The sequence below is a fragment of the Protomyctophum parallelum genome, assembly GCF_964188405.1.
Source record: "Protomyctophum parallelum genome assembly, chromosome: 5".
Lineage (NCBI taxonomy): Eukaryota > Metazoa > Chordata > Actinopteri > Myctophiformes > Myctophidae > Protomyctophum > Protomyctophum parallelum.
Window position 1 is genome coordinate 37779547 of NC_139702.1, and position 26882 is coordinate 37806428.

The following is a 26882-nucleotide window of genomic DNA, read 5'->3' on the forward strand; positions in this document are numbered from 1 at the left end:
CACATCCGGAACAACATCCGGTCCGTCGGTAAAAATGCTCCGTTGCTATAAATCGACTGGGCGCTATCATTTAATGGATTAAATAACCCCGGGCAATTAAGATAATATCTTTGAATTATGTCATACCCATGTCATTTGGTTCTATCCATTTGAACATGGTGCATAGACTTTGAATTTATTTCGCTGTGCATATAATTCCCCATACCATGATGCACATGTAGGTATCAAGACAATGTAATGTGCATGGATCTACAATATTATAGTTGTACATAATTAGGAGATAATCTAATTGTCGGTGAAAAGTCAGTGAAAGTCAATGAGTTGAAATTTGGTCAGTGTAACAAATACAATAGTTTGGAGGAGGCTGCAGTTGTATTGTGTTTTGGATGAAGCATTTAGCACAAAGTACACAAGGGCCCTAATGCAGGAGGGATTTTCTTTCAAGTTTTCTGCACTGTGGTCGCTGAACAAATCTATTGTAGCCCATAAACGTATGAATGGAAATTGTCATTCTGTGACCTCATTACAGCTTTGATGCTTGCCATGCATTCTCACTTTGTGAGACTTCTTATTTTTATATACAGTATGTACTTACATCAGTTTTATGGGTGCAGTCTATAAATTATGAATAAGACATGACACCAATATACAGTATAGCTTTAGAAAAGATCACTAATAAAATGTTTTTACGGAACAGTGATTCATCCTGCATATTCATCTGAATAAGATTTGCCAAGATAAAATGCCTCAAAGAGGTTTTTGATGCGCAACCCTTTTAATCTTACCATTTTCATTTTACAATGTTATTTAACACATTCGGACACATCCTGATACATTTAGATGTCATTACAGATAACATTATACTCAGCTAAGAGTATTAAACAATTCTTCCTGTCTCTGTGCTCAGGAGGCGTGCAGAAAAGCTGTGTGCTCTATCTGTAGGGACCTAGCTTCATGCTCTATCTGTAGGGACCTAGCTTCATGCTCTATCTGTAGGGACCTAGCTTCATGCTCTATCTGTAGGGACCTAGCTTCATGCTCTATCTGTAGGGACCTAGCTTCATGCTCTATCTGTAGGGACCTAGCTTCATGCTCTATCTGTAGGGACCTAGCTTCATGCTCTATCTGTAGGGACCTAGCTTCATGCTCTATCTGTAGGGACCTAGCTTCATGCTCTATCTGTAGGGACCTAGCTTCGCACTAATCTCAGCACTGGCGGGATTTTTGCTTAGTGCCTGTACATAGTTGGAGTTCGCCAACAAACTATGAATGTACTAAATGTAATTTTCTTTTTACCAGCTGCTATGCAATAGTAAGCTGAGAATATCATCGATGCGCAAGCTAGTCCTCTAGTCCAGCTGGTTTTCTCATTGGCTGACGTCGCTGTGCTAGTCCAGTTGGCTTTCTCATTGGCTAAACCGTATGTACTGTATGTGCACACCGCAAATATGCCCGGGCGGAAACGAACAACTATTTTCTTTCAGAATACCAGGTCAGAATGTCCTCAATATTAGCAATTCATCTGTGATAAAGGTGGATGGTTTATGACACTCTTGAGTAGTAACCTTGGTAGTCTGTATTTCTGAAGCTAACCAGTGTGAAGGATTGTGGTGAGCAACATACTGTAGTCTAGTCTAGCATTAAAAGAAGTGATGCGATGTTGATCATAACTAATCACCATGAAGCACAGGACTGGGGAGAATTAAGTTGAACGGGGAAAATAAAGCACACTTATCATTTAATGGGAAATTGGAGGAAGGGACTTAAACCAGCGTGATCCTCAAAGACGGGAGAGCCCAGAAACTCTCAACTCAAAATCAATATGTTGGTTATGATTGGTATTGACCTTTACCTCCAGGAGATGAGTGAGAAACCTGTTCATTTTCCGGTCCTTTACTTTGACCCCAGACCCTGTTCTTCTCATATGCACACACACACACACACACACACACACACACACACACAGATCTGCACATATGGATGCATGCGTTAACACACTATGTCAGCATGTAGAAAACGTGGAAAGTCGTACAAACCATACTTAAAGGGATTGTGACATTAAAAAAAGGTTTTGGAATTGTTCTTGTGATCTGGGGTTTTCTGGCTCAAACAGGTGCTCTGATTTGCCGGCAGTAAGTGACATCACTTACTGCAAATCCCATATATGTCAATGGGATTTGCCAGCAGATGTCACTGTTTCACTGTGTTGCCTGTTTTCATTGTAGCTCAAAAGGCCCAAAAAACCCCAAAGAAAACTTCAGACCACAGAAAATCCACTGAATGTTCAAAGTTCAGGTTTTTTGAGTGTAATTGAGGTCATAAAACCTAAAATAAAAAATAAATGAAAATGAATGTCATAAAACCTTTAAAGTATGTCAGAAGGGATGATGTCATTTCCTTTTGTGTGTTTGTTTGTGTCCAACACATCAGTAAAGATCCATTGTCGTGTGTGTGTGTGTGTGTGTGTGTGTGTGTGTGTGTGTGTGTGTGCACGCCTGAACAGAGTGGTGATATAGACCTCAGCCTAAGAGAAAAGAGCAGCTTGTTTGTCAATTAAAAGACGTGATAAAGCATGAAATGGGCTGCCAACGCCACGCGGGACGAGAGAGTAGGAGAGAGAGGGAAGGAGTGTTGGTGTGTGTGTGTGTGTGTGTGTGTGTGTGTGTGTTTGCATATATCTTTGTGTGTGCGTGTAGACAGGGGAGGTCTGTCTGTCTGTCACTCTCCTCTATGGAGATTAATTAGCAGGGGCTGTCTAATGAAAAGGCAGCATCGTTAGCTAGGCTAGCACGACAGGAGATAATGGAGGGAGGGAGGCATGGATGGGAGAAGGCATATAAGCAGTGGCGGAAAGTAACTGAGTACATTTATTAAGTACTGTACTTAAGTAAAATTGTGAGGTATTTGTACTACTTTACTTGAGCATTTCCAATTTCCAGTACTTTTACTTCTACTCCGCTACATCTCAGAGGCAAATGTTGTACTTTTACTCCACTAAATTTTTTTGAAAACTTTAGTTACTAGTTACTACTAAACATACAGTTCAGCGCTATATGCATTTCGGCCATATTTGATAATAGGCGATGCGAATTGCGACGTATTGTGAGCTTATACTTTTGGTACTTTAAGTATATTTTGAGTATTTCTATATTGCATGCTTGCTTATACTTGACTACAAACTACAAAACTACAAAATGTGAGTACTTTTCCCACCACTTTTCATACAGTATGCTTCAATGTTGGAGATTGAAGTGGAATTGCATTTATTTGTTAAGTAGCGGTCGGGGGTTTCTTAGGAGAATTTAATTCCGACCAGAAGATAATTCATGTTGATGATAGACTGAGGGATATATGTGCATCCAGAATAGGTGTGTTTGGTTGTGGCACGCACATGTGTGTATATGTGTGTGTGTGTGTGTGTGTGTGTGTGTGTGTGTGTGTGTGTTGGACTGTGCTTTAACGGGTGGTGGATTGTGACCCAGGTCTAATTGAAGTATTTAAGCCATTTAAGCACGGGAACAGAAGGTCGTTACAGATCCAAACTGGCGTGGGGGTTAGGGGCCTACACACACATACGTTCTCTTACTCTCTCTCTCTCACACACATATGTACACACACACCTCGCAGGGCTCCTTCTGTTTAAGACGGTCTCATTTTATTCATGATGCTGCTTATGACCCTGAACTCCCCAATGTGAGGTGTGTGTGTGTACGTGTGCTTGTGGGATGTGCACGCGTGTGTGTTCGTTCGCTTTGGGAGATGTGACTCTGTCACCTTCCGCTGGGCTCAGCCAGGTGTGAAAAGGCATTCTGTCAGACCTCCCTGCTACTGGGTCCATTTATCCTCTATGCGTGCATGCACGTACACACGCGCGCACACACACACACACACACACACACACACACACACACACACACACACACACACACACACACACACACACACACACACACAGCACACAGCACACAGCACACACACACAAACAGTGTGTGTGAATTGTGCACCTGGTCCTCGACTAACCAACTCTTCCAAACCAGAATATAGACCACAAAGCTCTGGGTTTATTACAAGAAAGGATACCTACCTACTATCACACACACACACACACACACACACACACACACACTGTATACAGTAGCGCCATTAATGGTGTGTATAGCAGTAACATTTCCAGCTCATTGGGCTTCTGTCATTTTTAATAGTAAATTAAATAATACATGTAAATGGTTTTGGCTTGGAGGACAGCTTTTGGAGAATGTGATGTTTTTTTTACGCACTATCTGTTCCTCTGGACCCTCCAGCCCTTTCTCTCTCTCTCTCTTGCACGTGCGGCACGGTTGCACGGCACGCCTGCACTCACCCCCACCCTTTGCATGTTAGTGTACTGAAGCAAACTAAAGTGTCATTGGAGGAAAACAAGGTAGCGCTCAGCGTGGTCACTAACGCCTAAGAACGCGAGGCATTGTGAGCTTGTAGCTCTGCAATTTTCACAAATTTAAAGGACCACTTCACCACTTTTCAACCTATCTTCATTATAATAGGTCCTCACTAATAATCATGATAAAATGGCACGATTTATTTCTACTCAGTCTGTGTCTCATAGGAGGGCTGTGGGCAGTTTAGAAACCGTCTTCCAGTGACATCATCATTAGGCAGATTATTTTTTTAAACAAGGTTTTCTTTACAAAAATGTTTAGATTTTCATTATCGTGAGGACGATGGCTTCCATTTTCGCATTGCAACTTTCCAGGACTAGAAAGCCTGCAGTTTTTATTAGCTTGTATTCCCCATCGATGATGTCACTAGAAGACGGTTTCTGAACTGCCCACAGCCCTCCTATGAGACACAGACCGAGTAGAAAGAAATTGCGCCTTTCTTTCATGATTATTAGTGAGGACCTATTATATGAAGATAGGTTGAAAAGTGGTGAAGTGGTCCTTTAAAACATTTGTAGATCTGCTATTTTCACTACTTTTAATATTTTGTAGCTCTGCTGATCTCTGATCATTTCATGGTCATGAAGTGTGGGTCATGACCAAAAGAATAAGAATAAGGTTGCGAATACAAGTGGTGGAATTTCTTTTCTTTTCTTCGACGTGTGGCTGGCATCTCCCTTAGAGATAGGGTGAGAAGTTCAGTCACACGAGAGAGACTCGGAGTAGAATCGCTGCTTCTTCGCATGGTTTTGGCATCTGGTTAGGATGCCTCTCGGGCATCTCCCTAGGGAGGTCCTCGAGGCACGTCCCACTGGGAGGAGACCCCGGGTCAGACCAAGGAAGTTGGAGGAAACGCATCTACTCACTGGCCTTGTCACTAATGTTGCTCTGGAGAGAGAAGTCTGGAGCTCTCTGTTGCCCCCGCGACCTGACTACGGATAAGCGGTTGAAGATGAATGGATGGCTATTTTCACTATTTTAAAATAAATAGTCACTCACTCACTCACTCACTCACTCACTCACTCACTCATATTCTCTCTCTGTCTCTCTCTGTCTCTCTCTCTCTCTCTCTCTCTCTCTCTCTCTGTCTCTCTCTCATACCCACGTGCAATGAGTTTTTCCCCTTGTGAGATGCTGTCATGCTTCTGGTGTGTCGTATTTGGACCAGACCAGAGCACCATCCACTGGCTGTTGCATGAAGTGAAGCCTCTCGCTTTGGACACTTGTACAGGACAAGGTAGTCAAATTTACTATACTTTTAGGAGAGAGTCTTTGACCACACCGAATAACACAAATGGCCGATTTACAAGCTTGCGCTGTATAAATGTACAACATATACTGTCGGAGCAGTATATGTGGCTTAACACATAAATTAAAGGGCCACGACTCATTTCAGTCATTTGGATTCCATAGAAGCCAGCATGTCTTCTATTCTGTGAAAGCATGCTGCGCACCGAAAAAATACCACTGTTTTCACCACATTGGTTATTTTAAGATGAAAGATTATTTGATGTGATCAAACTAGCAATAGAATACATACGTTTAGAAGCATCTTCCAGAAACATGAATGGTCTCCGAAATCTCATGATTTCTTCAGCTGGTCGGCCTAAAACAACATCATTACATTTTCAGTCTTGAGATTTTATTTTTGCTTTATTCCATGTCTTCACAACATCGCCACTGCTGGAGAGCTGGACATGGTGGCGTAAAGGGACGCACAGAGAGTATAGGAGAGGCAGTGATGTAGCAGAGGGCCGGGTATGTTTACCCATTCAGAGAAACATAGGGTTTTTTCAGAAAACTGTTAGGATTTAGAAGAATCAAGCTCAGATCGAAATGGGTTAAAGAAGGTGAGAGACATGAGCGAGAGCTGGCAGAGAAGAGGGAATATGAACACAGTCAGACACAGCTGATTGGCGCAGGTATATCGGTGTGTGAGCATTGATTGCCTTCTCTTTAGATAGCAAGGGTGACACCTGTATGTGTGTGTGTTTATTGATCGTGCCCTCTGTTTGGCGTGGTGGGTATTGAGCGAATCCTGTCCTCCTGGTAATACGTGTGTGCGTGTGCGTGTGCGTGTGCGTGTGCGTGTGCGTGTGTGTGTGTGTGTGCGGGTGCGTGTGCGTGTGTGTGTGTGCGTGTGTGTGTGTATCGACTTCCCTTGGGGTAAGGTGTGGTGTAAGCCTTCTATCACTGGCTGTTTGGGGGCGTCTATGGGGAAAGGTGCCACCTTCTCCTTTGTACACAATGGTGAAGTCCTTTTAATGCAATTCTCTGTTGTCTATTTTTGGTTCATTCCTCATTTCGTTGCTTTGTAAAAAGCCCTGCGCTTGCTCTTTTCAGCTTCCATTGTGTATATTCCACGTTTTTCCTAAACCTTCACTTTGTGTTCCGCGTATCTCCTCTAGCTTCCCGCTCACGCAGGCCTTTGTTCAGCTAGATTTTGAATTTCCCCGAAAACCTTTTTTTCCCATTGAGTAAATCACTCATATATCAGGTATTATTATTATATAAGGAGGAAGAATTCTTTCCAAAAAGTGTACAGTTTTTGTTTAATTGTTTTTATGTGGACACCCCCACCAGTTAATTTAGTATGCCTGGTTTGCGGTGATGGGTGAACTGAAGCTGCACCCACATCTGTTGTTGTATGATTAAGGGGGAGGGGTTAGGGGAGGGGATGATAGTGTGATGTTACTATATCTCTGTTTTTTTTTTTTTTTTTTTTTTTTTTCACTCTGTACGTCTGTCTGTCTGTACGTCTGTCTGTGTGTATGGCTGTAATGCATGTAACTCGAGAACCGACTTCAAATTCAACGCACGCGTTCCACACCCTCACAGGGAGTGCAATGCCCAGTGTCGAGTCGGTCGGACCCACGGTTGTCCAGAACCGCCTCTGCCCGTGCTCTGGACAGGGCCCCTGCCCATGGTCTATATGGAGCTGGCCTGTTCTCCATATTTGGGCATGCCTGACACAGAACTCCATATATAGGAATAGAGAAAGACGGATACAGAAATCTCCATATATGGTGGAACGGGTACTCTGACATGGGTACAACGGGTATTGCATAGCCGGGTGGGGCATGGATCTCCAACTTCCATCGTTACCGACTCTGTGCTCTACAGCCGGGCACGGGTCTAGTTATTAGAAGTGGATAATGAGAACAAAGAGTGTTTATGGTTGAAAGGATCTCATGACATTTCTGTTAGTTATTATAGCTACGTTAGTTTTTTAAATTGTAGTTTTCTCTTTTCGATGTTGGATAGTTAAAAGTCTACTGCCGTTTAGTCTAAATGTCCTGTATGGGTGGCTTAACAGTGTATTCTTGCAGCTACAGTACAATAGATGTAATCATGGATGAGTATTGTAACAATATCAGGAACACAGATGTAGTCCACAATGTACATACAGGTTTTAGTAGTCACCACGTACCTGACTGTTGTTCACTCTTCCATTGAATTTGACACAAACTCTTATTTTAGAAATTGTAATTTATGAAGCCAGTGCTTTGAAGGACATAACATAGGTGAATTATTTTGTAAAATAAACTACAAAATGCAGTTTTTCCACTTCATAAGCTCAACCTGGGTTCGATTTGGATATTTGTTATTTTTGGTGGAGAATCGTGAAATTGATTGCATATCTAGGTAATGGATGGAATATAAATGCAGGATATGCTACTCGGCCTCTGCAAAATGAACTTCCCTATTCATGTTAGTATGTAAAGGCGGTGTCTGGATGTGACTGGTGCATTATCTGCTTCAGATTCATGACGGGCCATTGTTTTCCTGCCTGCAGTTTAGTTTAACAGAGCTAAAGTAACTACAAGAACCAGCAGGATATGAGGAATGTGTTTGAAAGAAAATTGAGTCCTACATTCTGGCAAAACAATGGGTAAATCCATGCTTGTCCATGTATAATCACCTTACCAAACCGAATCCAGTATTGACATTAAGTTGCAATACAAGCTAAATAGAAAACAGCAACTTCCTTAACTTAATAGTGGCTATTTTCAAAATTCGCCAAGGAAGTCATTTGCGAAAATATTCATAACCAAGACTGTCTGGTGCTTTTCCCTCTTCTGTGATCATTTCAACTGGACAACTATGGTTGAGCAGCCTTGCTGTGTGGTGTTAAAGCGCCCTTCACTGGCCACATAGAGAACTGCATGCTGATGCCTGTACAGTACTTTGCAAAGGTGTGTGTGTGTGTGTGTGTGTGTGTGTGTGTGTGTGTGTGTGTGTGTGTGTGTGTGTGTGTGTGTGTGTGTGTGTGTGTGTGTGTGTGTGTGTGTGTGTGTGTGTGTGTGTGTGTGTGTGTGTGTGCATCACGTCTCCACATCGCATGCATGGGCCAGTATTTCTGTGCTGCCGCAAGTTGTTACAATCTCATGTTTGAAACTTTTATCAAATAGTAATGGGCAATGCAATCTCCCTCTTTTATTCTTTCTGCTGAACATGAAATTGTAGGTTTGAGACTTGACCTTTCTTCTTCTTCTAAATCTTTTTTTTCCCTGGCTTGCTGCCCCCATTCGCTCTCACCCCTTTTGAGAATGAGTTTAATTCAAAAGGCATTCTATGAAAATCCTTTAAATCCACGTCCTTTCAGCAAGCAGTTTTTGCTGTCTCATCATTGTACGGAGCGGACTCTCCACTTCTCTCACCTCTGTCTGTGTCAAAGGCCTCAGCACTGTATTCTACTGTAGACTGAGACACTGAAGGCTGGTCCACTCTGCACAAGGTGTCTCTGTATAAAGCTCTAGGTAGCAAGGCACATTTCTACCATAAAGAGACTGTTCTGAGCTTGGTGGCTACTGATGGGTTGTTTGTTGGTATTAACCTACGTGTGTGTGTGTGTGTGTGTGTGTGTGTGTGTGTGTGTGTGTGTGTGTGTGTGTGTGTGTGTGTGTGTGTGTGTGTGTGTGTGTGTGTGTGTGTGTGTGTGTGTGTGTGTGTGTGTGTGTGTGTGTGTGTGTGTGTGTGTGTGTGTGTGTGTGTGTGTGTGTGTGTGTGTATTGTATTGTATGTATGCATTTGTGTGAAAGAGTATTTTGGCTAATCCCCCTTTCAGTTTTCATCAGGCACGTAGCCAGGATTTACATTAGGGTGGGTGGGGAAAATGTTGGGCGCAACGCTGGCTGATTACTGTATGTCTATTGAGAAAGAGCCATTGCAACTTAATCCCGTAATGCAAGAAAGAGAAACGTGAATAAAATACAATATGCAAGTCATGTGTGTTTTCTATTCCTCAAAATTGCAATTACAACAACAAATCAACTGCAGTGCAAGCAGCCTAGTATACAGACTACAGCATGAGACGACTTGAAAATGTGAATAATTGGTCCAACCCCTCAGTTAAATCTCTCTCAAACGCCAAGGTTGACATTGTACTTCTGGGTGCAGTTTGAACTCGGTTTACACTGGACAATAGGCAGTGCTATTATTGCCCGTATGAAACAATGGACATAAGGAGAAAACGTCAGCTGTGCACTAAGGCTGTCCCGAACTCGAACATATTTATCGGCGAGAATGCGATATGCATAATAAGAGTACTATGTTCATGTTGTGTTTACATGTTACATGTTTAGATTTTATTAATAATCAGGGGGGCACACAACCGATGCGCAAGTGCGCATAAGTCGTCAAAATGTTTTATGTGCGTAGATCAAAGGCATGCAAGGCGTATTTGCGCACCAACAGCTGAGACAGTTATGTAGAGAAATCTGACAGGCATTCAAAAGGAACTCAAATGTGATGTTAATGTCCTGTAAGTATAGGGTTAGTATAGAGGTTCGGAGCTCGAAAATTCCTGCCGAAGTTCGAGTCCTAAAAACAGGGCTAGGGTACAGCCTTACTGTGCACATGTCCAAATCCGTAAGTAGTGTGTGAAATTTAGCACCCTTGCGTTCTTTGATAGCAAGGTGGGTCCAAAATGATCCTGTTCCTCAACTGTTAGACCAAATATCGCACCCGTGCTAACTCCAACACAGGGAAGCTGGAAGAACATTCACTAAAAACGCCGGGACAACGCTCCACACGTCCCAGACTCTTCTCCCTTCTGGCTCTAAAACTATGGAATGAACATTATGCAGGCTCAATTTTTGTAAATTAGATTAGAGCATTTTTATGTAGACATAGCACTATAGTGTATACTCATAGTTTCATTGTTTTTATGCGTTTGATGTATTATTTGTTGTTCTTGCTTACTGTACATCGCTCTGGATTAAATGCCTAACTTGTAAAGTTGTGTGTGTGTGTGTGTGTGTGTGTGTCATCAGACGATGATGCTGATGACAAGCAGCAAAGATCATCGGGATCAGGAGTCGAACCCACGACACGCGGATTACAGCCTAGATGCCCATGTGCTATGCCAGCCGTCGGGCCTGAGCAGTACAACTTATTTTAATTACCAAATAAATGCATATCTCTTACACCGCTAGATTAACACAGGGTTTTTCGGTGACATCAGTCACAACAGAAGCCTCTGAAAGTGACAGAAAGCTCTGTGAACAGGACATGCGCGTAGCCCTGCTAGATTAGTACGTATCCTTCCACAGTGTGACAGGACATGCGCGTAGCCCTGCTAGATTAGTACGTATCCTTCCACAGTGTGACCAGATTACCAGACCTCACCTGAAAGACGGTCTGAATGACATCATCATTACATTCCTGAAGCATCTTGCCCCCTCCTCCCCTCTACACCAGTGGTTTTCAACCCATTTCATATAAAGGTCCATTATTTATTCGGCATTTGAGCCACGGACCACCATTTGACGAGATTTATTAAGGGCATATGCCTATCCCGCCTCCGTCCCACCCCCTCCCGGTGCTGCGGCCATCTTGGAAACTAAAACGCAATATAAACAATGTGAGAGGGGTGGGGCCGAGAAAGGCCCTTATTTTGTAGACTTCCGGTAAATTAAGTAATGCAGATGTTTAACAATAATTTAACTCTTGAGAGCGTACAATTATATGAAAAGATATCTATAAGGGTCTATTTCGTTACCCACTGTCCATCATTTAGCTGGGGACCACCTGGAACCTGTCATACGGTCTAACTGCCCTTCAACATATAGGCATGGGACCATATGAAAATTACACGTTACGAACATCGTGGCAAACATAATTGCGATCAATGATATCACGACAATCAAAATATGCTTAAGACTTAAAATGTCTCAGTGTTGTTAACCACTCGAAGCACGAGTGGTTAACAACGTTTGCCAAAAATAGACGGTCTACAACGCAACGCGTTTGTTAGCTTGTAGATCTGCTGTTTTTGGCTAATCGATTTGTGTGCAGTGAAATAAGAGCGCTCTCTTTACAGGTGCATTCCATCGAGTACGGAGGGCTTAAGTGCAGGCACTGAATTTGCAGCTCGACAAAAGTTAATTCGTCCTATGATGACGGAGGACAATTTCCCGATATATTAAAATCTCTGCGATGCGATTATTGCCAGTGCCGAGCGTTTTTTTTATCACGATAAACGCTGATGTCGATTAGTGTTAATCTGCCCTCGTCAAAAAGGTTCCTCATTTTTAAGTAGGCAGACAGACAACTGGGAGTCCTTTTACTGTTTACTGAAACGATGGATTTATTCCTCTTCATTTACAGTGTAGCGGGACACACACAGTAAAACTACAAAAAAAGAAAATAAACATTGGATTGGTAATATGTACTGTACTGTTCACATCAAGCAAAGCTGTCAAATATTATGCATGAAGTAGTTTTTAACAATACAGAAAACAAGTACTGAAAACAAGCAGACACTGTATAAAGTAAATCCAATAACAGAAGGCTACAGCTAATGCTAATGCAAGTCAGCTAGAGCCCTGAAGCTATACACATAAGCTAGGCTAGACTAGGTTAAGCTAAGCTACAAGTCTAAAATAACTCACTCACTCCTGTAGTAAGACAGCAAAGAACAACACATAATCATTTGTACAAGAAAGGAAAGCATAACTCACAAGCAATGATCCTGTGGTGATCACAAACAAAACAAAGATCAGAACGTCTGCTCTCTGCATTGACAACTTGCAAACAAACTGCGGAGCATATAGGTCTACGGGGCTGAACAACGGAAGACATAAAAGCAAAATACAGGAGCCAGCACACTCCCCGCCTGGTATCTGTGAAGATACCATCATAAACCCAACTTGAGAAAATAACACTTAAGTCTCTGAAGGAAGCAATAGAACAGTCTGTGTGACCGGCCGTAAAAAAGTCTTGCATGAACCGTCCTTTGCTGTCTTGATCTCCACCTTCCTTACTCTGCCATCTGTGCCGGGGCATGTCTTTATTATGATGCCCAACGGCCACTCGTTTCTTGTCGCCTGCTCGTCTTTCAGTATGACGATGTCCCCGTTGCGAAGATTCCGTTCTTCCTTTTGCCATTTCCTACGTCTTTGCAGAGTAGGAAGGTACTCTGTTCTCCAGCGATGCCAGAAAGTGTTGGCAAGAGATTGTACTTGCCTCCACTGCTTGCCGTAAAGGTCCCTTGCATCAAATTCCCCTTGAGGAGGAGGAAGCGCGCTGACCTTCTGTGTGAGAAGTGTGGCTGGCGTGAGGATAAGTGGGGAGTCGGGATCTGTGGACACAGGGACCAAAGGCCAAGCATTCACTATAGCGGACACCTCCGCCATGAGCGTGGCCAAGACTTCGTGGGTTACGGAAGGGTAGCGGAGCGACCCAGCTGTTTGTTTCGTCTTGATGGAACTCCTGTTCCATAACTCTCAAGAAGGCGAGGTCTTCCATAGAAGGAGCTGTTTTGTCGTCATCCTTTGTACAGCGGAAGACAGACTCTCCCATGTCGTATGCCTTGGATCGCTGTTTCGCTGAGACAGCAGATTTATGGAGCTGGCGGGTGTGGTCAACACTCTCCTTGACATTGATTTTGTTGGGGCAAGGACTCATGAAGCTGGGACGTCCGTTTTCCAGTATGCTGGTTCTGAAGGCATTCACGGGTGATGGTTTGTGTGCACCATCGAGGCAGACCTCTCCTACTATCACCCAGCCGAGAGCTAAGCGTTGTGCAAAGGGAGCGTGCGGAGGCCCATTGCGTTGCTCTAGCACCTTGTGAGCTTGGATAATGTCTCTTCCTAGAAGAAGCAGAATATCTGCCTTGGGGTCTAGTGGGGGTATCTTAGAGGCTAATGACTTCAGGTGGGTATGGTACTTCGCCACTGCTGGCGTGGGGATCACTGACCTATTATCGGGTAGCTGGTCGCACTTGATAAGTGCAGGCAGGGCGAGACTGGTCTTCCCGTCGGCCGACTCCACGATGAAACCCCTTGCCCTTCGGCCTGCAGTTTCTGATACACCTGCACATGTTTTGAGTGTGTAGGGGGATGTGTCTGCAGCTATGTTGAACTTCTCGAAGAAGGCTGACCTGGCCAAAGACTTGTTGCACTGGTCGTCTAGAATAGCATAAGCCTTCACTTTCTTAGCTGATTGCCCTGTGGGATATTCGTACACGAGGCTGATTTTGGCACAGGATTTCCCAGTAGTGCTATCTCCGCAGACTTCTGTGCAGGATGAAGTGGTCGTTGAAGTGTAGGGAGATTCCTCTTCCTCCCCGCAATCCTCTTCAGAGGTTGGCATCACTGTCCAGGGTGCTGGGCCAGCATGGAGGGCTGCGATGTGCCTATAACTGTCACACTCAGAACATTGAATGACGGCCTGGCAGTTCTTTGCTTGGTGTGAAGTTGAGGCACAGCAACGGAAACATATGCCGTTCTCTTTAAGGAAGGCCTTGCGTTCCTCCAGGGGCCTTTGTCTGAAACCTCTACACTTATGCAGAGGGTGCCGTAGTTTATGAATAGGACACTGCTTCTTAGGGTTGTCCAGTTCGTTGTCCTCATCCTTCTGTTGAGTGCTGTCCACCTCTGTTCTGTGCACCGTTATGGGCGTTCTGTCTGATTTCGGTGAGAATTTGTCTCTCTGAGGTGGGGTGGTGCTAGAGGTTGCAGTAGCGAAGCTCGGGTCGTTCCTCATCCTCGCTTTGTCACGAATAAAGCTGTTAAACACGGAGAAAGGTGGGAAGCTGAGGTGATGTTGATGTTTATATCTTATGCCATGCACCATCCATTTCTCCTGGAGGTTGAAGGGCAGTTTCTCCAGAATAGGGCTAATGCCATGGGCGGTGTCCAGATAGTTCAGGCCGCCTAAGTAGCCTTCCTCTTTGGCTTGGTGAATTTCGAGGAGAGGGTCTCTGCTTGAGATCTGGGGGAAACGTTTCAGCTTGTTAAAGAGAGCACACTCCATGGCCTCTGCAGAGCCGTAGCACTCCTCTAACCTTTCCCAGGCCATACTAAGACTGCGGGGTCTCTGATGCTAACTGACCTCATTCTCTTCGCATGTTCGGTGGATTCAGGTCCAAGCCACTTAATTAGCAGGTCAAGTTCCTCACTGGATTTCAAGTCGAGGTCTTCAATGACGTTGGAGAATGTGGATTTCCAAGCCCAGTAATCTTCCGGCATGTCATTGAATCTTGTGAGCCCGGCAGTGAGTAGGTCACGGCGAGCAAGGAACTTGGCTAAATCTAACGCTGAACGGGATTCACCAGACGCATATCCGTCTCTACGTGACTGGTCATAATGTTCTGTATTGTCTCTGGGTGACCGTGAGCTCTTAAACTCAGTAGACTGGGTTGTGTGCCACTTCCACTCACCTTTTTTAGGGCTGAAATGTGGGTGTTTCGAGGTAGGAGATGGGCTAGGTGGAGGTGATCATTGCCTCTTGCCTTGGCTGTGGAGCGGGTCGACTGTAGGCTTGTGGTTGTCGGCTGCTGGGGGGGCCATTTTAACTTCAGGCTCCGCACCATCAGTGTTTGCTGGAGGGTGTTCGGTGTTCGTGTAGACGTACTGCTCCTGAACATACCTTTCGGTTCTCTCGTGTGGTTCGTGGGGTGAGCTATGATCATCAGGGACCCCAGACAGCTCATCGATGTTTGCCACCTCCGCAGCGGCAGCTGCTTCAAAGACAATGGCTTCGGCTGAGGCGGCTGCTGCCTCTTTCTGATGTTGCATGGCCTCCAGAGTAGCCTCCAGCCGAGTTGCCTCTACTTGCAGTTCAGCCTTATTTACCTTTATATCGATCTCCCTTTGAGAAAAGGCTGCTTTGGTATGTGCCGCTTCGGCCTTGGCGCGTGCTTCTACTGCAGCCAGACTCACTGCCGATCTATTGGATCGTTTTGATGCCTTCGATCTCACCTCGAGTCGATTTTCTGACATCTTGGCTGTTGTGATTGGAGTTGTTGGGAAGGCACTGTTGTGTCTGCTTTTTTACTAATCTGCCCTCGTCAAAAAGGTTCCTCATTTTTAAGTAGGCAGACAGACAACTGGGAGTCCTTTTACTGTTTACTGAAACGATGGATTTATTCCTCTTCATTTACAGTGTAGCGGGACACACACAGTAAAACTACAAAAAAAGAAGTAGTTTTTAACAATACAGAAAACAAGTAGTGAAAACAAGCAGACACTGTATAAAGCAAATCCAATAACAGAAGGCTACAGCTAATGCAAGTCAGCTAGAGCCCTGAAGCTATACACATAAGCTAGGCTAGACTAGGTTAAACTAAGCTACAAGTCTAAAATAACTCGCAAAGAACAACACATAATCATTTGTACAAGAAAGGAAAGCATAACTCACAAGCAATGATCCTGTGGTGATCACAAACAAAACAAAGATCAGAACGTCTGCTCTCTGCATTGACAACTTGCAAACAAACTGCAGAGCATATAGGTCTACGGGAGCTTCAGAGGACCAATTTTGACCGCAGCCCTAGAGACTAGAATAATACACGGCACACATACACCACCTAGTGGCTGAACAACGGAAGACATAAAAGCAAAATACAGGAGCCAGCACAGTGTCCCATCCCTACTTCAACCTAGTTTATACTTCATGATGGTGTCACTGAAAATAACTGATATCCAAACTAACAACACAGCATATTGTTTGGAAGTAATAAGTATACATAAAATTAGGCATTATACTCCATGTCCATTCTTTGTCTCACCATACCATTACTTTCTCTCGCTCTCTCTCTCCTCTCCCCGTCATGATTCTCTGTCTCCCTCATTCTTCTCTCTCCAACCCTGTCTCTCTCTCTTTCTCGCCCTCTCGCTCCGTCAGTCTAAAGAGGAAATCGGGTTCCTCCTGATTGTTTTCACACTGATTGACTGACTGACGGGAAGAGATAACACAGGCCCACAGGGAATTACACCGTGTGTGTGTGTGTGTGTGTGTGTGTGTGTGTGTGTGTGTGTGTGTGTGTGTGTGTGTGTGTGTGTGTGTGTGTATGCGCGCACTCTGCACTCGGAGCACAGGGTTAGGGCTTTGGTTTGGGGTCTGAGGCTTTGTGGACTGGCAGACACAATAGAGATCAAAAATCTGAAATCACATCTGGTTAATTCGTAGCCCCTCCCCCCCCCCCACCACACACCTTCATGCTTACCCTTCATCTTTCTCTTCCCACTTCTAGCTCTAACCCTCGTATCCCACTTGTACAAACATTGCAAAAATTGTGAAAAAGGCACATCTACAAGCTCACAATACATATAGGGCTTAAAGTGGCAAGTTGGCAACCCCTAGGCTGATTTTGGTTCGGGTTCAAAACCACAGCTGATTAAAATCACGATGGGCAACATAGCTGCAGCTAATATAATAACTGTGTGTGTGTGTGTGTGTGTGTGTGTGTGTGTGTGTGTGTGTGTGTGTGTGTGTGTGTGTGTGTGTGTGTGTGTGTGTGTGTGTGTGTGTGTGTGTGCGTGTGCGTGTGTGAGAGATTGAGGTGCGCCCAGAGCCATAGGTAAACCAATGATCAGTCATTGTCAATGCACATTAAATCTAACACACATTATTCATTTTGAAAGTATTTATTTAAAGACGTTTATGCCGTGGACAAAGCCAACTCTTGTCGTGACAAATCATGACAATAAACACAATATTTTTGGCCAAACAAAGAATTAGAAAGTAGGAAAAAACGGCAGGTTACAACACTTTTTTTTGTTGTTTTTCTTCTTTGTAATTATTTGTTTGGTCCAAAATATTGTGTGTGTTGTCATGACTCGAGTTGGCTTCGTACGACGCTTAAAAGGTCTTTAAATAAATACTTTTTGAAATGTCTATGGGAAAAATGCATTGGGATTCATTTCCTTGGCTTGGCGTCGTCATGAAAGGGGGCGGGACTGTGACGCTGTATAAGGTCCACCATTTGCAGACTGCCATTTTCTTTTACCCTACTGTAGTTTTGAACCTGAAACCAGCTTATAGGCTTTCATTTCAGCCCCCCTTTAAGTGGTTGAAGTCTTTTAGATCAGAGGTACGCAGAGCGGTGACGGTCCACGGTACACATACCACGGGTACGCCAGAAGGAGTTTTTCCAGGTTTTCCCGGCCGTGAATCTATAACCTATAACAGGATTTTCCAAACAGCGATTTTCGCATGAATACACCAAGGATTGGCCAGTGATGTCACAGTCACTGACTGGTTTATAAACGGCTACAAGTCCGCGCTACTTCCGTGTTGCATAACAGTGAGGTCACTGTTGAATCCTTGGCATCTTTAGCGTAGCCTTATAGTTTCAACCAGAGCCATAGAGTATAGACAGTTTTACGCAAACTCCGTTCACTTCATGGGGCCAGTCCAATGACGGCTCTCCTACATAGGCTTCTATTGGTTTGTCCCTATTTGTCCACATTTTAGTCACCTGTAATGTTTAGCGTTAGTCTAGTTTATTTAACTAAATCTACAGTTGATTTAGTCGACTAAAATGTATTTTGGCGGGCCTTGATGACGGCATCAATCTTACACTTGCTGAAAATACCTGATCTACAAGCTTGTAGATCTGCTATTTTCAGCATGCAACCAATTGTAAAATGACTTATTTGACTTAATGACTTTTTAACTAAGGTTTCCCACCTATTCAAAGTAATCTCTGATACAGACAACCTTTTTTTTTTAGGTCAATGATATAACATGTTGTGATATAATAATATAGCAGCGGGTACTTGACTGCCAACTGTCTCCCCCCCCCACCCCCCCCAACCATGCCGGTCCGCGAATATTTTATGAACTGTCAGCCGGTCTGTGGTAATAGACGGCTTGTCTTATGAACATTGGATTTTATTCCCATAGTTTCCATGCATGTACAGTATATGTACAGTAAATGGATGGATGTTATACAAATTAAGCAATCCTTCAAGAGAATTATGTTACTAATGATGAACAGCTGCTTTCAAAGAAGGCGTTAACCTCACATGTGCAGTGCACACTGGCACATACCCACACACATGCGTGCACATGCGTGCATGCGCGCACGCACGCACAAGCACACATGCACCACAAGGGTGTGTTTGTTTTGGTATGGGCCCACTAGTGTTGTGTTAGCAGGCTGGTTTCTATGATAAAAGCATGCAGAGTGGTTCCCCTGAGGTTCCAGTAACATTATGCAAACCTCTCCCCATCGTTGCAATAACGTATGCAAAACACCGCCGCTGGCCCTGGCCCCTACTCACACCCTTTGCTGTTCAAACGGCCCCAGCGCACGCACGCAAACACACACAAACACAAGCCTGTGTGTGTGTGTGTGTGTGTGTGTGTGTGTGTGTGTGCGCCCTCCTTCAGATTGTAGTCTGTAACAGTCTGAGCTTTGTGTTGGTCCAAGGATTAACACAGCTTTACCACCAGCAGCCAAGGCAAGGAGCAGAGGAGAACAGGGCTTAGAGAGACACAACGCAACGTGTGGGAAAGTGTGTGTGTGTGTGTGGATGTGTTTTAGTGTGTGTGTGTGTGTGTGTGTGTGTGTGTGTGTGTTACACGCATGTGCACGCAGGTGTGTGTGTGTGTGTGTGTGTGTGTGTGTGTGTGCACATGTATGAGAGGCTACGGATGAGTGGCTGTCTGTGTCCATGCAGACAAGCCCTTAGGACACACTGCCCCCCCCCCCCCCCCCCCCAACACACACGCACACACACCAAACCACCACTCCTCTTCCCAGTATCTATCAGCGTCTCCAGAAATGGACCGCTTCATCTTGAACAAACACACTGTAGATGAGATCCAATCCCTTTGTAGCTCTGTGGATTCTTCTTCTATTTGGGCCGGTCGGTGTCTGTCGCGTCGCCACAGAGCCAGCCAGCCAGCCATAAACCACTTTAACTCACCCTCAACAATTCTCTGCATGGGTTTAGTTTCCATGATGCCTGGTACAGTTATCAAGCCAATCGGGGCAGGGCGTAGGGAGGGATTTGTAGGAGCAATTATGACTCTCACGATCTCAGCAGAAAGAAGAATATCAGGACACAGGACTCCATCTCTTCATAGTTTCAGGCTCGTTCTTTATTTTCATATCTCCGGTCAATGTACAGCATAGCAGACAAATACTTCCATCATCACTCCTCTCTCCTCAATCCTCTCTCCTCAATCCTCTCTCCTCCAATCTCCTCTTTCTCCTCCAATCTCTCTCTCCAATCTCCCAATCCTTCCCTCTTTATTCTCACTCACCCACACTCAAGAATAGCATTTGACAGTCAGTAGCAGATGATCTAAGCATGTCCTTTCGTAGATCCGGAGGAAAGGTAACAACAGGATATATGTGGCACTAACTACAACATGACAACTGACAGGTGTGGCTTCGACTCTCTCCATGGGCCCATGGAGAGAGTCGAATGACTCTATCATATGTATATTTAATTGTATAATTGTTTTCCACGTATGACATTCTAAATTTCCACCACAGATTACACAATGATGTCCCCCTCACACACACCCCCATAACCACACTGGTTTGCAAACTTTTTAGCTCAAGACCCCAAAAAAGCAATTAGACGCACAACAACGCGTTGCCTCACGCTGTAGATCGGCTATTTTCACTACTTCTTAAACATTATTTTAGTAGAGTTTTGTTTTTAATGCATGCCTTGTTTTGAAATACTAATAGTAATACTAAATATCTAGCAAACAAAAGAATAAAGGGACCCATAGAAATGTGCCCATGACCCACAAATGGGGCTGGACCCAGTGTTTGGGAACCAGTGCTCTACCCTATAGGCCTGGGGTTCTCAACGTTTTTGGCTGGAAATTCTTTGCCCATGACCCCCGCCCCGGAAATGCTTTAGCCATGACCCCCGCCCCGGAAATGCTTTGGCCATGACCCCCGCCCCGGAAATGCTTTAGCCATGACCCCCGCCCCGGAAATGCTTTGGCCATGACCCCCACCCCGGAAATGCTTTAGCCATGACCCCCGCCCCGGAAATGCTTTGGCCATGACCCCCGCCCCGGAAATGCTTTAGCCATGACCCCCGCCCCGGAAATGCTTTGGCCATGACCCCCGCCTGGAAATGCTTTGGCCATGACCCCCACCCCGGAAATGCTTTGGCCATGACCCCCACCCCGGAAATGCTTTGCCCATGACCCCCACCCCGGAAATGCTTTGCCCATGACCCCCACCCCGGAAATGCTTTGGCCATGACCCCCGCCTGGAAATGCTTTGGCCATGACCCCCGCCTGGAAATGCTTTGGCCATGACCCCCGCCTGGAAATGCTTTGGCCATGACCCCCACCCCGGAAATGCTTTGGCCATGACCCCCGCCCCGGAAATGCTTTGCCCATGACCCCCGCCCCGGAAATGCTTTGCCCATGACCCCCGCCCCGGAAATAGTTTGGCCATGACCCCCGCCCCGGAAATGCTTTGCCCATGACCCCCGCCCCACCCCTCCTCCCCACCCCCAATACAAACTGACTGCAAAAATAATCTTAATAATAGAGAAAATATATCATAAATCAATACTGAAACCATGCAGATATAATCATTAAGGAAAGTTTATGCATGTACAATGTGTACTATGTAAACTCTTTCCATTTCCTATTGCCATTTTCCAGCCATTCAGTTGTAGTTGTTATTATTTTAATAATTCAGGGACCCCCCAAAATAATTGCTTGTAGTGCTTCCCAAACTTTTCAGCCTGGGACCCAAAATAGAAAATAGAAATAGATATTTGCCCGGTGAATATCTAGTAGTGAAAATAGCAGATCTACAAGCTAACCAGGTGCCGCATCAGGTCACGTTGTGAGCTTGTAGATCCGCTACTTTCACTACTTCTTAAATATTTGTTTTACTCCCCCCCCCCCCCCCCCCCCACACACACACACACACACACACACACACACACTCTAGCCTCACTGGCTTTGTACCTCCACAGCCTCTATCCTGGCACCCGCACAGATAGGAAATGTTAGAAAGAGAAAAGAAGAGGGAGCAAAATGGGAATTATGGACATATATCAAACTAATTAATAATTGTCTGTGACAGACACACCCAGATTTGCGCACACATACACGTGCACACACACACGCCTATCACAGGTTGGTGGCGTTGATGGGAGAAAAGGAAAGGATTCCATTTCTTGCTTTGGTTTATTCTCTATGCTGGATCAGACCACTGGAAGATAAGAGGAGCCCAAGGTTAGAGAGAGAGAGACCTACAGCCAATTTACATGAGAGATGAATGGGAAGAGGGGGTCCTGAGACAGGGACTGTGATCCTGTGTGTGTGTGTGTGTGTGTGTGTGTGTGTGTGTGTGTGTGTGTGTGTGTGTGTGTGTGTGTGTGTGTGTGTGTGTGTGTGTGTGTGTGTGTGTGTGTGTGTGTGTGTGTGTGTGTGTGTGTGAGAGAGAGAGAGAGACAGAGTGTGAGAGAGGTCTGTGATCTCCTGGCCTTTGTGATGGAGATGGGCCCGGCCGGCCTGACCCGATAATGACGCGACGCTCTAATAGCATTCATCCTTTCTGCTGCAAAACTACTCAAGCGGAAAAGAGAGAGAGGGGAGGGGGGGGGGTGGATAGGGGCAAGGAGGGAAGCATATGGAGGAGAGATGGAGAATGGATGGAGGAGAAGAAAAGAGGGCAGGGGAGGGCAGTTTCCTAAAGCTATGTTTAAAAAATGACGTGCGGAGGAAATCATTTGTAATCGTGGAATCAGGAATCGGAGGGAGGCGTAATGAGAGAGAGAGGAGGCACCTTAGACCAGACATTAGAGTTGTGTGAATGTGTGAGTGAAATACTGTGCGTGCGCATGAGATTGAATTGTGTGTACGTGAGTCAATGTGGTGGTGTTTGTGTGCGTGCCAAACGGCATTACTGTAGGTTTGTGCGTGCGTGCGTGTGTGTGTGAGTCAGGGTCTAACATTAGCAGTAAATGCACTGTGCCTGTCTCTCGTCGCTCTCTCTCTCTTTATCAGTGTATATTTGCTGTGGGCACTGGAGCGTGGAAGGCTTTCAGAACACTGGCCCATAGGGGACAGGACCCTGTGTCCAACACACACACACACACACACACACACACACACACACAGAGACACTTACTTATCATACAGGGTCATTACAGGCTCCTAACTATAGCCAGCATAATCATTGCTTTATATCAGCAGCAATATTCAACACACAATACGCACCATGCCGTATCAATAGAAAGCATGTGAATGGTGGGAGAGATGAAAGGGAAAGGGGGAAAGCTAGACTGCTGTTGGATTTCATTCAGGACGCTTGGAAGATGATGGGGAGTAATAATACAGAAATAAAACGTTGCTTGACTTTATCAAGTTTGATTACATAGCTACATTCTATTCAGGATGCTTTGAAGATGAGTGTAACAAAATCACACTCGTGTGAAGTGAGGGGCGCCTGCAAACACACATTAGTTTGTTTAACTGCTGTAAACGAACAATGAAAGTCCATAGACTTGGTTGCCACATGACATCATGTTTTAGTGCCCTGTTTGATAATACTAGAGTTCGGGCCTTTATGCCCATATATGGAGAGTTCTGTATGTCAGTCCTTGTCCCTGTTATGCCCACATTTGGAGATCCCTGACCAGTACATTATATGCCCATATATGGTCTTGCCCCTTTATGCCCATATATGGAGCTGAGTGATTTGTTTCACTCAGTTGATGTCATGACATGTTAGGCAACACACTCCATATTTGGGCGTAGCCCAGGATTCTTCCTATGTGTTAAGTTCATTGTTTTAACCCAATATTCTCTTCAGTCCAAAGCAGGTACTCCTGTGAGGCAAGAAGGAAACGACCCAGGGAGGAACCCTCCCTACTGCTACAACTGCTCTAGAAGAGGACACTTTGGCCATGTGAGTCTTTCCACGTGGCCTCTCTGCATTCACCTTCTTCTGGTTGCCTTTTTCCCCCCACAGGCGTGTATGTTTGTGTGTGTATACGACGTTTTGCATTGTGTCTTTTCTCAGGCATGTCCACAGCCGAGGATGTTCAGAGGGACGTATGCCAATGCCCCCTTCATCAATCACTATGACACACGAGATGACATCAAGCGCAGAGAGAACAGGATAAAAAAACGTATGCTGCACACACACACACACACACACACACACACACACACACACACACACACACATTTAACATCTTTATTTACAATTATTGCAGACACTGAACAGAATTTTGCCGATGCCATAGCTCTCGTCTCGGGCCCCTCACGACTGATTTATGGACATTACCGAGGCTTCCAAATATGAACACAATTAGTTTACATTTGTAGCCAAGCTGTATCCTTAAGACACCTTAGTAAGGAATGCCTCTTCTAGACTGGTCAAATGTACATCTCAATGAATTAGAATATTTTGTAAGTTCCTTTTCTTCTGTAATAATCAGGAAAAAAAATGAAAACCTTTTTTTGTTTTAATCTTGATGATTATGGCGTACAGCTCATGAAAATCAAATGAATCCTATCTCAATTAATTAGAATATTTTACGAGGCCACTAAATTTTTTTTTTTTTAAACGAGAAATGTCGACCATCTGAAAAGCATATTAACCGTTTTCGTCCATCCAACATGTCCACACATCCTAGGGAATCCAACATGTCCACACATCCTAGGGAATCCAACATGTCCACACATCCTAGGGAATCCAACATGTCCACACATCCTAGGGAATCCAACATGTCCACACATCCTAGGGAATCCAACCCACGCATGCATTGGACGTGTGTACACGTCCAACGTCTAGCGCATCCTCAATGATATCAGGCGAGGGGAGAATATTCTGAATTCTTTCCCTTTTTTTTTTTTTCAGTCTTTGCTGACAGCGTGGAGGAGACAAGTCAGCTGTTAGATTGACAGCTGTAGGTGAATTTGACTGAGCACATTGGTGAGCAAAGATACTGAATGGAAGGCAGAGAAATACAGAATAATGCATATATTTACATATGACAGAAAGAATGCCTCGTATCTGCTCATCTAGGGCGCTCTCATCTAGGGCGCTCTCCTAAAAGTATAAGCGGCCATGTCTTTCCGGCAGCCCAGAGCTTCTATTTTGAAGGAATCCCGGAAAATTAACTTTTACAAAATATTCTAATTCATTGAGATGGAGCTGTACATGCCACTTGCCATCATAATAATCTTGATCAAGAACAAGTAGAAACGGATACAAAATAGGACAGAATGAATCTGATGTTTCAGTTTTTTTCCCTCCCAGAAATGGATAACCTGTTGTCCACCTCTCAAAAGCCTGAGACCCCAGGACCACCAAAGAAGAGACAGAAGACTAACTATAGCTATGCAAGCCATCACCAAGACCCCAATGGCCACACTAACCACCGCTCTCACCAAAGCCCTATTATTCACAAGCCCGGCAACACCCACATTAGGTTTAATAAGTCTGCCACAAAGTTCACATCCAAGAAAGCAGACAAGCAAAGTCCAGGGTCCAGTGGTCCAGGCAAACGTTGGGAACCCAAGCGAGAAGTGCCCACCACAAGAGACCAACTCCCTCCGGCGAGACCGGCAAAGGTTGTTTTTGACGAGGCCGACGACTTACCCCGTGGCGGGAGACATCGTGAGAGAAGAGGAAGAAAAATGAATAAGAATAGCTCTAAGGGGCCACCGGGGGTGCCCTTCAAGCCCAACGCCTGTACCTCAGATCGCCTGTTTGGGCCGACGAGACCTGGACAGGCAAAGAAGAACTATCGAGCCAGAGGAAGAGACAGGAAGAAGGCTGCTGCCACAGAGATGTACCCCACTGACGAGAACTTGTTCATTATCAAACAGAGAAAACGCCAGAGATAACAGGGCACCCATGAGTGTGTCGAGTGTCAACATGGTGACATATGGGTTGTCTGCAGACATGCCAATGCTTGCCCAGATTTTGTCATCTCAGGTCCCACTGACACAGGAGTTAAATTCACAGTGGCTTTGGGTACAGTACAGTACGCCTCCAGGCTGTATCATCTCCACCGTGTGGTTACTGTGAAAACTACAATGAGTGCAGGCCAACTATGGCGTTAGTTACATAACTAACATTGCATCATTTACAGTTTGGTCATTTTCTTGCTGGTCACTGCAGGTCATTGCAGGTCATTCCTAGCTCTTAATTGATCCCTTTGACCCAGTATGCCTTCAAAGTTCAAAGGGATCTATTAATCTCTCCCGGGCAGATGACATCATTTTGCAGAGAAAGATAACCCCTATCCACTTTCAATAGAAAATATGTTTAGAAAAGGCTTTACGGGGTGAAATTCATGAAATGGATGTTGTGAAACTTTTGCCAGTCAAAATATATATCAAATTAAAACTTTGTTTTATTGAAAAAGTTACACAGTATAACTTTAATGTCAAAATGCGTGTCAAAGGACAACTTCTACAAACAATACCTAAGTAAGGGAACTCATTGAACTCATTCTCAGAAATGTATAGGTCTGCATTACTTTAAAAAGAAAATGTCAGACAGTAGCACAGTCTTAAGTAATATGATTGATATATTTACTTTACACAATGCTTGCATTCTAGATTGAATAGTGCCATTTACGACAGTCAGTATTTAATAATAGTGATTAAGAAAACAAAAAATATATATGTTCAATTGTATAAGACAAATGTCAAAGTAATGGCACTGTGTGCATCTTTTAGACTAGACACATTCTTTAAGACTCAGTGAATAAAGTACCGTATTTGACACACATAATTTCATAAAAAAATTTCTTGGTAGGTACCTGTGTTCCTGTGCTTGTATATGGCTGATTTATTAAAGATTGTTTTGAATCATTAATTTTTTTCCCCTTTTTTTTGGTGGGGGGGCTTATGAGGAGGCAGTGCTCCTCACATCACTGGTGCAGCTGCTGTGCTTCCTCCTCAAAGTGAGCAAGGCCGTGTGGAATATTTGGAACCCATAATAATTCAACATAGCCCATATTCAATAATGTTTGGACAGGTCATGTGTGCTCAGTGCATTTACATAGCCCTGGTCTAATTGCATGCATCCCCCCGGCTGTGATCTTAGGTCAACCAATTGGCCGTTGTCTTGACACTTCTTGTTTAAAGTGAACCTCATTGATCTACCTGGCCCAGGCAAAAGGGACCTAATGATTCAAATTTACCACAGCTGTTTGAGGTCTCCACCAGAGCAGTATTGTCTGCAAACTTAAC

General features: G+C 44.5%; 1 protein-coding gene across 3 annotated transcripts in view; it reads left to right on the plus strand.

The window, feature by feature from the left end:
* The window catches only part of zcchc7 (zinc finger, CCHC domain containing 7), a 64987-nt gene extending 38486 nt beyond the window's left edge, over positions 1–26501 (plus strand). The window contains exons 8-11 of one of the 3 annotated variants that reach the window (XM_083765404.1): positions 23482–23577; positions 23692–23800; positions 24535–24609; positions 24937–24983. In XM_083765404.1, the coding sequence (XP_083621530.1) occupies positions 23482–23577; positions 23692–23800; positions 24535–24578 (249 nt within the window). In that variant the 3' untranslated portion in view covers positions 24579–24609; positions 24937–24983. Of the gene's footprint in view, positions 1–23481; positions 23578–23691; positions 23801–24534; positions 24610–24936 lie in introns of all 3 variants that reach the window. The other 2 variants (XM_083765405.1, XM_083765403.1) reach the window with 2 other exon arrangements.
* The last annotated feature ends 381 nt before the right edge of the window (positions 26502–26882 follow it).